Here is a 10,257-nt window from a genome sequence, read left to right as displayed (position 1 = left end):
TAATGACAGTAACGTTAACTCAGCGGGTTGACAAAGTGCCTCTGCTGTTTCACACCATCATTTCCCCCTTTTACTCTGTGTGGTAATTGAGTTACTTTACTCAGGGAGTAATGCAGTAAAGTAACTGGTTACTTTTTTAAAAAGCAACGCAATAACGTACTTTGATTACTTTTAAAGTAACCCTTACCCAACACTGTCAACCAGTGACATACAGTAGAGATGAATACCAATCCAAGCCTTGGAAATGCACCAACATCCGGTAACCTAACATTGTCTATGCAGAAAATAAACATGACTTTTAAACTTTACTTAACGGCTAAAATTACTCTTCTCACATGGCAACTCTAAACCTTCGGGGGTCGTGTCCATCAAAGCACTTTTTTCTGAGGCTGGCATATTTTTGTAATACTTTGCAACAGGAGTGCCACGTATTTACGCCACGCTACAAACGCCAGCAGTGCAATGAGGTGCTGAGCGTGAATTCTGGTGATTGGGCATTTTGTTTCTGAGCAGAAAGAGTTGAAAATGTTAAACTTTGCTCGTCATGGTCACTCCAGCCATTCAGTCACAGTGAAGGAGAGACCAGCCCTCACATCTTACATGTACAGGTGCTGAGCAACAACACCAATGGAGGAGAAATCTCTTAATATACTGTAAATATAGCACTATTGTGTTTCCTTTCATGAACCACACAGACCAGTGGGTCCTTCCACTCTATTCATTTCAGCCTTCCCCTCATCCAAAGCAAGTACTCTACCTTGTGCCATGACCAGATGAAAAAACGCTGTGTTTTTCCCAGCTAGGCATTTCCTGAGGAGCGCCTGGCTTTTTCACCTGGTAAAAAACGCTTTGTTGGACACAGGGCCTTATTCAGCTATAGTTCCCACAGTCATGGAAAAACTGGAAATGTCATGAAATTCTACAATCTTGTTTTCCAGGCCTAGACAAGTCATAGAATTAGAAAAATCCTTAAATGTTTTGAAAAAGGCATGAGGTTTTGTTGTGTGTAATGAAACTGTTACAGTAATCTTACATGGATAATCTTTCATGTAAATGTAACATAGCCACTGACATAACGTAGCCCTAATGCATCTATGTGTGATGCTTTGTTTACCATCATGTAAGTTTCTTTATTTTCTCTCCGCACTCCATCTCTTCATCCATGTGTATCAGCTCACTGGAATTATGTTTGAGTAACAGCAGGCAAGTGGAGCAAGAAAAATAATGTTGTGACACTGATTTAATATGAGGGTCCTGAATCCAAAGCTTTTCATACTTATGCCCCTCTACTACTTTATACTGTGCCACATTTTTGAGATTAAGCAAGTGCCATGGGCAATTTTCACTTGTAGCGCCAATGCACACTTTTATTTAGTTATTTTTTTTAGATATTTTTTTAGGGCTTTTTTTCCTTCAGTTGATAAGATTGTTTTAGCGTGGAGGGGGCAGACAAGGGGGATGATATGCTGCAAAGGGCCGTAGGTTGGAATCGAGCCCCCAGCCACTGTGGCAAGGACAGAGCCTTTGTACAAGTGGCGCCTTAGCTACCAAGAAAGCTAATGGGCGCCCCTTTTATTTCATTTTGAACTGTTTTGAAAGGAGGGCACAGTAATTTGAAGGTACGGAAAATTCAGCTGTCACTCCCCCTCTCTGGGAGCTCTACTTCTCTATGTCTTATGATAATATAATTAACGTTTGGTTTTAAGTGTGCTATACAGTTCTATTCATGATATATGTTGTGAATGTTCATGAAAATTTTATTATGGGTCCTTGAGAAAGTCAAAACGTTTTGAAATTTTTGTCCACGAAAATGTGTGGAAAACCAGTTCAGCTCAGCTTTGGTTATGAGATGTAGATGTCACCGATGTTTTGTCCTCTTCACTGATATTTTGTTCCCAGGATCCAGCGGGCCTGGCGTGCAAGCACGTCTCGCAGAGGGAGCTGGCAGGGACAAGGCAAGGACCGCAGCAGCCACCTTGGTGGTGAGACGGTGCCTCCTGAGAGCCTCCGGGACCCTGTGATGACCACCAGTATTACTCCGGTAAGATCACATAAAGATAATCCAACAGACAGCCATATGGTGCAACATGAGCGTGAGGCAGGTGGAGAGAGATGCAGACGTCTTTAAGTTATCTGCCGTGTGGTCTGAGTTATCAGCTGTTGTTCCTGCAGATGGGGAGAAAGGAATGGGTGAGTGGATGCATGGGTGGATAGACTAATAAAGAAGAGAGCAAGGGAGGGGTGTTTACCTCTAGTGTCATCTGGGGGACCGCGGGGGTCGTATTGGTGGAGGTGGATGGGATGCCAGCTGGCACCATGCCCAGATCTGTAATTAGCCGTTAATTAGGCAAATTTTCAAAGCTGGTTGATTGATTAATGAAGTGCCTCTGCCCTTGTCCTCCCCCTGTCTCACCCCCCACCCACCTCCTCACCCCTTTCTTCTCTGGAGGGAGTGCAGGGGAGAATTAAACAGTGCTCACAGGGCATGGCAGCCAAACAAAAGCCAGAGAAAAAAATGACTGTATGAGCTGCAGATAAACAGCGAGCAGAGAAGGGGGGGAGAAAGAGACCAAATCGGGGGAGTGGGGGGAGGTAGAGATAAGGAGATGAATGCTGAGATGTGAAAAGATGCCTTTAGATCGCCTCAAGTTCTAAGTGACAGACAAGGACACACAGACACAAACAAACACACACACGCACAGTCTGCTCTGCTGGTTTCTCAGTCTGTGTTGGCTCTCGCAGTGTAGTAATCACACAAGCTACCCGCGCACGCCTGCCCACGCTCTCTGCAGAGACTCAGCACAGAAAAATATGATGTCATGTCTGCATACTCACTAGTGTGTGTGTGGGATGCATTTTTTCCCACTCTGTTTTTAAGCAGTGCTAACGGAAAGCAAGATTCTTAAAGCAAGCAGATGGGCTGGTGTCCTGGTGCGACACTTAGAGTGTGTGTGTGTGTGTGTGTGTGTGTGTGTGCGTGTGTGCGTGTGTGCGTGTGTGCTTTGTTTTTAGATTGTTTGTTCTGCTTGAAAGAGTTTGTTGCTCATTAGCACAGCAGCAAATATCTTCCTAATTAGAAAGTTACTGTAACTTAAAAACCAAGATGACAGAAAACCCCCTCCAACACACACACACATACACACAGGCACACACACTGTCCTCCATCTCTCCTCCATCTCTTCTATCTTTACTTTATTTTTTTTCCACCATCACCTTGATTGGAAATACAAAATGATATTATCTTCCACATCCACCCTCAGTGCAGTAGTGACGTGTTAGGGGGGTAAACTGTGACTTCTTTAACCCCTTCCCACCATTAATATGATATTATCGATTGTTTGGACGACAATATGATATTTGCCGATATCACAAAGTCTGCCACGACATGATTTTGATTGGATGTGATTCTGGGGCCGGCGATCAATACACAATATTATATAATGTTATACAAACATTTAACACAGTCTGTTATAGAAGTAGCCTTCACTTCTTTCTTTTATACTTTTGGTCATAAAAGATAAAAACAACACATTAATAATAAGTGCAGTGATGTTTACTTTAAATTGACTCCACTAACACATAAAACAGCCCAAGAGATAAGTTAACCTTGAGGGCCTTTTCGGGAAGAAATGTTTTAACTCAAACCATCATCTTTTTCCTAAAACTTCAGGGCTATCTGGCTCAAAGCCCTGAAGGCAAACTTCTCCAAACAGCCATAAAACATGGATCAACAACAGCAACATTTAACAAAAGTACAAAATTCAGCTCAGTAACTGTCAAGGTTCATAGACAAAACAACTTCTTAGCTTGATATGGTTCTTATTACAGGCTTGAGTGTTGTTTTGTCATACCTTGACAGTTTCGACGACTGCGTCTGTCGTCACGTGATGTTGTGGTGACGTGTCCTATAGATGTTTTATCCAGGACGCAGTCGTCGAAACTATCAAGGTATGACAAAACAACACTCAAGCCTGTAATAAAAACCATATCAAGCTAGGTGTAAAAAGTAGGCTATATGAATGTGTTTGGACTAAAACAACTGCTTTTTGCTAGTCACTGATTGTTATCCTAAGCACGTTTACATTGCATGAATTAACCTAGCGGCCAGCAGACTTTTTTTCACACAACTTGTTTGGTATAATCCAAGTGTCCAGTCATGTGCTCAGTACTTTCCAGACAGCTTTTTCTGACTGGGAACTGAAAGGAAAGTGTAACTTACTCATATCAAAGCCAGACTCCACTGACAAAAAAGACCGCCCATTACGATGAGGAACTTAACTGAAAATGAAACTGAATCTGTGCTCCCTTTAAAGCCAGACTCCTTTGACAGAAACAGTAATTTTGCCTCGCAGAACACAGGAGCTGCTGGTTTAACACTGCCTTGAGTAGTAGTTTGTCTGTGTTATTGTGTGACTTTGGTGAATTTGAGGTAACCCTTTAAGTCACACAATAACACAAATAAACAAATCAACTAACTGACTGAGGCAGCGGTGGAACTGTGACTTGTTAGCTCCCATCGTAAAGGGCGGTCTGTTTGGGAAATACTGTGCATACGAATGAATAAATGAGTTTTGGATTATACTGCACAACATGTGTTTTGATAGAGTTCTGCTGTTGTTAAGCACAGTTTCCTATGACCTCAATTCATTGAGAATTTCCTCCATTTTTGGATTCTTCGTTCACCGTAGGCCTGCGTGAAAAACAAAGCTTTTTTCATGAATTTAACATACACACAGTGAGTAACTGATATATAAAGGGTCATTTGGGGGGTGAAGTAATCCTTTAACATACAAATAAGAAAAGGTATTAAGTTACATGTAATATCTGCAGGAGTATTCCAACTATAGTTCATATTGGAACCAATGTGCACAATACTGTAACTACTGAATATGGAACGTTTGAGACAAATATGCACTTTCTATCTTCCAAACCGCCTTACCTTTTCTCAGTCAGAAGCCGTTTTTTGTTGAGTAGTGCTCGACAGGTACACCAACTTCTTTACCCTCCGCACTCCTCCTGCCTCCACCTCTGCCCACAGTATATTCTCTCCTACCTCTCGTTTTTTTTTTCTTACGTCGCCTCTTCTCTTTCCCCCTCTGTCTCCTGTCTCGCACGCTTTCTTCGTCTGTCCTCATTCACACCGTATAGCTCTCCTGTGGCTGTTGTGCTTTCTGAAGGACAGACATTCATCAGTATAAGGCCAGGGTGCCATATTATATCTGTGTGTGTGTGTGTGTGTGTGTGTGTGTGTGTGCGTGTGTGTGGGTGTTCATGTGAGCTCATGTGCTTGAAGGACCTTGGTGCTGGCCTGTAGGGGAGGGGGGGGAAGGTTCAAACATACTTCATGCATATTTCATGGAACTCATATTGAACACTACACGCATGCACACACAAATACTCACACACAGGCATAGATAAGACACCGCAGCACAAACTGAGGTTTTTCCCCCTCATCGGCTCGCATAGAAAAACATCCTGGACCCACACTCTCACTCTCATGAGACCTCCTAGAATTCAACTGTTTAAATCAATGTCAAGTTGTCTCAAGTTGTCTCTTGTCTTTCTGCATGTGACGTCCATATGTTGCAGCTGTCCAACAATTTTGGGTTAAAGCTTGCTGTAACCCTAGACCCAAATGCATTATTCATACTCAGAGGGGCCAGGCCCTACATGCCCTGCTCTGGTCAATGCCTGGTCTGTTGATAGTAAATCAATAGGTCTGAGCACACTGCTGCTGTACGCTGGCTGACCTGAGGGAGTTGCTGTGTAGATGGGTGTTGGGCTGTTCCAAAAATAAAAACTTACAGTATGTGAGCATCTAACGCCATAAAATCCCCTCAGATGTGGTCATTTTGTGATATGCGACAGTATTTCTTTTAAATTAAAGGGACAGTTTCACAGCTTTGCTTATTGGATTTCTTGCTGAGAGTGAGTTAGATGAGAAAACCAATATCACTTTATTGTTTGTTCATTAAAAATGAAGTTACGGTTGGGAACACTTAGCTTAGCATAAAGCTTAGTCGGACTGGCTCTGTCCAAAAGAATCAAATCATTATAGCTTGCTTGTTTAATCTAACCAAAATGAAGGGAGTCTCAATTTGTCTGTATGTCTGTCCATGGAGTTGGCGAGTGTATTGCTGAGGAACCAAGGAAGTGCAGTGTCGAGTGTGAGTTCTTGAGATCTACAAGAAACACTTGTTAGTAGTACTAACAGCATGCTGGGTACAGCTGGCTCTCCGTTGCTCACTACTGTACATTCAATAACAGATGAATAATGAGAGACTGGAGCAGTTACATTGCAGCAAACTCAAACATTTCAAGCATCAGCGATGTAAATTTCAGAATGCTTCTGATCCCAGAAACGGTCTGGTCCCAAACACCTAGCCGTTAGCAAATTACCGTAAAACTTCAATCAATAGTCCAGGGTATTATTTGCTTATATTCCTCTCACACAAAAGTGTTGCTCAGCAAAGATCGGGAAATACAATCAAATTGTGTATTTAAACCAGTATGAATATTACTTGTATGAAAATTAGGCTTCAGATAACATACCAATTATGAATCATTCATTTGATCTAGCTCCGACAGACAGGGCATCACAAGAGAGTGAGTTACGGCCCTCGAGGATTATGGCATCCAAAATACATACACAACACCACTATATCCTGTTAAAACAATACTCACAACTTAGATTCATCTTTATGAAAAACCCTTCTTGATTATTTTGAGGACCCTTACAGACTAAAGCAATATGAATAACTTACAGAGTAGCTGAGGAATCGACACATAAATCGAGGTAGCCAACAACCCCTTGTCATACATCTGAAGAACTTCTTTTAAAAAAAATGAACTGCTCAGCAACCAGACCAGGCCTCTAATTGAGACAGGCCTTTATTTGTCAAAATATGTTGCCACACCAGGCTAGTAAAAGGGACTAGGTGTTTAATTGGGGCTAGGGTTTTTAATCAAAGTTTTACGGTACGTCCATACTCAAGCATTGCTAGGGGACACGACTATGTATAGCAGATGTGTTGCTCAAGACCCAAGGAAGCACAGTGTTGAGTGAGAAAGCTGCAAACAGCAATATTGGGTGCAAAGCAACTCCTCTGCAGGACTATTTCTTGGCCAGGTGCAGCAACTTCCTGGACTAGCAACCACACAGTGACAACAAGGCTACACAGTTTCCCTTTGCTTCCAGTCTTTATGCTATGCTAAGCTAACCATCTCCCGTGATAGCGTCAGACTTCACATACAGATATAAGAATGGTATCAGTCTTCTCATCTAATTCTTTATCGAACTTCCCTGGATACAACTTTTTAAACTGGTATTCACCCCAAATGCTTAACATGTTTAAGGCGAAACACTGAGGACAGTGCTCATAGTAGTGCAAGCCATGTCTCCAACCTAGCTCCAGGCGAAACTTAACATTCTGCTTGTCCACTTATCCGGATGAATTTGAGAGATACCTCACAACCGATAAGCTGCGGTTTTGAATACAGATGAGGGCTTGGACAGAGCGGAGAGACTGGATCTGTGAAGTCATACAGATGAAGATCTGCAAGGTTTAACGGACACAAGGTGGATTTCAGCGGTGCTTTTCATCAACACAAGTGTAGAATATGGTCAGGCATCTTGCACAGTTTGCTCCGTATTTAGCTTTGCTCTTTGTTGTAGGGTGATGTGAATGTGTGCTTAGGTGCATAAGTGTGCATTTGCATATGAGTATCCGTACGTGCTGACTGTGTTGCTGGAGTGGATCCCTGTGATTCATAGTGTGGCCCTCTGGGATGGCTTGGTTAGTTTTATTCAGAGACACAACCAGCAATCAAAGTGAAAGTACTGCAATGAGAAAGAAAATGAAATGCTTCAGTTCTGTGCCTTTGTCATTACAGAGAAACTAATACTGCTTCCAGGCTTCCTGATCACTAATTAAATTATTTCAATGATGGATAGTAAAGAGAAGAGAAGGACTGTCAGTAGACGAGAGAAAAAAATAGAGACTAGAGTGTGAAATATGGATAAAAACACATTACATCATCTGCGCTCGGCCTGTGCTAATACAAGTTTGTGCGTCTGTGGCTGTGTTTGTTTGCTAACAGTGTTTGTGGACATTGATCTGTTCCTATCTCTGTGACATGTTTGCACTTTTCTCCCCTCCTTTTTCTGTGGCCCGGGCGGAGAGAAAGTGTTGGTGTAAGCATTCCTGCAGCCTGCGTGGGAGATCATTCTCTCATCTCTCACCGCCAAGAATCTCACAAAGCGAAGTGACGGCTTCATCCATGCCTCCACCTCTACCCCCCTTAATCCCTTTTTCCCACCCTCACTCTATGTCATCCCTCGCTTTCCCTCCCACCGCTTCTTGACGCACATACACACATCCCATACATGCATTCCCAAACACACACACACACACACTGGTCCCCAGTTCCTGCAGACAGATGCTAACAGATTACTTGTTTTATTGGTGTCAGTTGGTGTCTCGTTTGAAATGAATTTATATACCTCTACCCCAGAGCTGACATCGATCGGGCTTAACTCATTTAATAGCCATGACATTTGCCTATTAGCTTATTTACTGTCAAAACAGGCTCAGGCTCAGCTGGCTTCCTGAGAGACAGTAACTCTGGCATTTGTATCCGTTAGGGAAGAAAATGTGATTGCTTGTGCAAAATATAAACTCGTGAGGAATATTCTATTCAAGTACACACACAGACATGGACTCACACATCTAACTCAGCTGCACAAGCTTATACAAGACATAGGCTTTTGCTCCAAATTGTCCCTGTTTTTATATTTTATTTTATCATAGGAGCCCTGTTTTCTTCTCGTGTCTTAATTTGGAGCTGTTTGTTGTTAGTGCAAACTAGACAATTCCATGTTCTGTGTGTCATTGGTAGGTGAAAGCGATGATAGATAGCATGACACCTAGGCGACACCAAGGCGGGACGGCTACCAAGCTGCAGACAACAGTTTGAGACAAAAAAAAACAAGAAATCAGTTTGGTTTTTGCAGACACTTCGCGGCGCTTCCACCAGTGTTTGTAGCACCAAACCTGGGTGTTTTATCTTTAACCTTGGTCCTTTTTTCCCCACATCACAGCATTTCCAGGGTTCCTGGTTCGATCCCAGGTGCGGGAGCCCTTCTGTGTGGAGTTTGCATGTTCTCCCCATGTCAGCGTGGGTTTTCTCTGGGTACTCCGGCTTCCTCCCACAGTCCAAAGACATGCAGGTTAATTGGTGACACTAAATTGTCCGTAGGTGTGAATGTGAGCGTGAATGGTCTCTATGTGTCAGCCTTGTGATAGTCTGGCGACCTGTCCAGGGTGTACCCTGCCTCTCGCCCAGTGTCAGCTGGGATAGGCTCCAGCCCCCCCAGCGACCCTCAAGAGGATGAGCGGTTAGAGCATTTCCAGCATTTCCCAGTAGCATGTCCCAGTGGCATTTAAGTCACAGAACCTGGGTGTTTTTCATTGACACATTGCTGCATTTTCTGGCGGCTTTAGTGCCACCAAACCTATCAGCCAAAATATATTTTTTTCCTAACCACAGCATTGTTTCATATTTCTGCTACAGAATAATGTATAAATGTAACAGGTTTACAGAAAAATTAAATGCAAATGCACATGTTTTATGGCGATTGGGTTAGTGTGTCATGAGCAAACAGAAAGCTTGACAGGCATATTAACAGTAGAGCTCAGATCGGGCCCCAAAAATCCAGCCCGACCCCACCCAACCCCGTGCATGTTCTGTCCGAGCCTGGCCTGGCCCGTCCCTTTAACTGTAATTACGAGCCCGAGCCCGGTTTAAACCCAACATTTTTTTTTTAAGGATACGAACGTGGACATTGAAGGCAGACTCTCGTCTTTCTTTCCATGGCAAGCCTTCATCATGTACCTCTGTAGTGTCGAGGTCCCCGTCTTTTTGCTGTCATATACCAGCATCGCGCTGCACTTGGTACACTCGACGAAGCGACACACACATTGTCACCGTCAACAACTCACATGTGCGCGGCCAGTGGCGCCGTCCCCCCTCCAGATGTGATAAGTAGTTGGTTCCATAGCCTAGGTCTATTATGAGGAGCCTGACCCGTCCGAGCCCGACGAAAGTGGCAGGAAATTACGGGTCGGGTTCGGGCTCGAGCAGAGATTCTAAGCTCTAATCAACAGTTACCAAGAGCAGCAGGGCTTAGCAAATGGTCAACGGTCAGCCATTTTTCTTTCACTGTGTTAAAGACAAACTCCACACTAAATTGTTTTT

General features: G+C 43.3%; 1 protein-coding gene across 1 annotated transcript in view; it reads left to right on the top strand.

Annotated features, from left to right (window-relative positions):
• Positions 1 to 10,257, top strand: part of schip1 (schwannomin interacting protein 1) — a 281,861-nt gene that overhangs the window by 11,569 nt on the left and 260,035 nt on the right. The window contains exon 5 of the mRNA XM_050068304.1: positions 1,900 to 2,041. Coding sequence (XP_049924261.1) covers positions 1,900 to 2,041 — 142 coding nt within the window. The remainder of the gene's footprint in view (positions 1 to 1,899; positions 2,042 to 10,257) is intronic.

Source organism: Epinephelus moara, chromosome 2 (genome assembly GCF_006386435.1).
Source record: "Epinephelus moara isolate mb chromosome 2, YSFRI_EMoa_1.0, whole genome shotgun sequence".
Classification (NCBI taxonomy): domain Eukaryota; kingdom Metazoa; phylum Chordata; class Actinopteri; order Perciformes; family Serranidae; genus Epinephelus; species Epinephelus moara.
The sequence above is the reverse complement of the archived record's forward strand: the minus strand, read 5'-3'. Positions and strand labels throughout refer to the sequence as shown.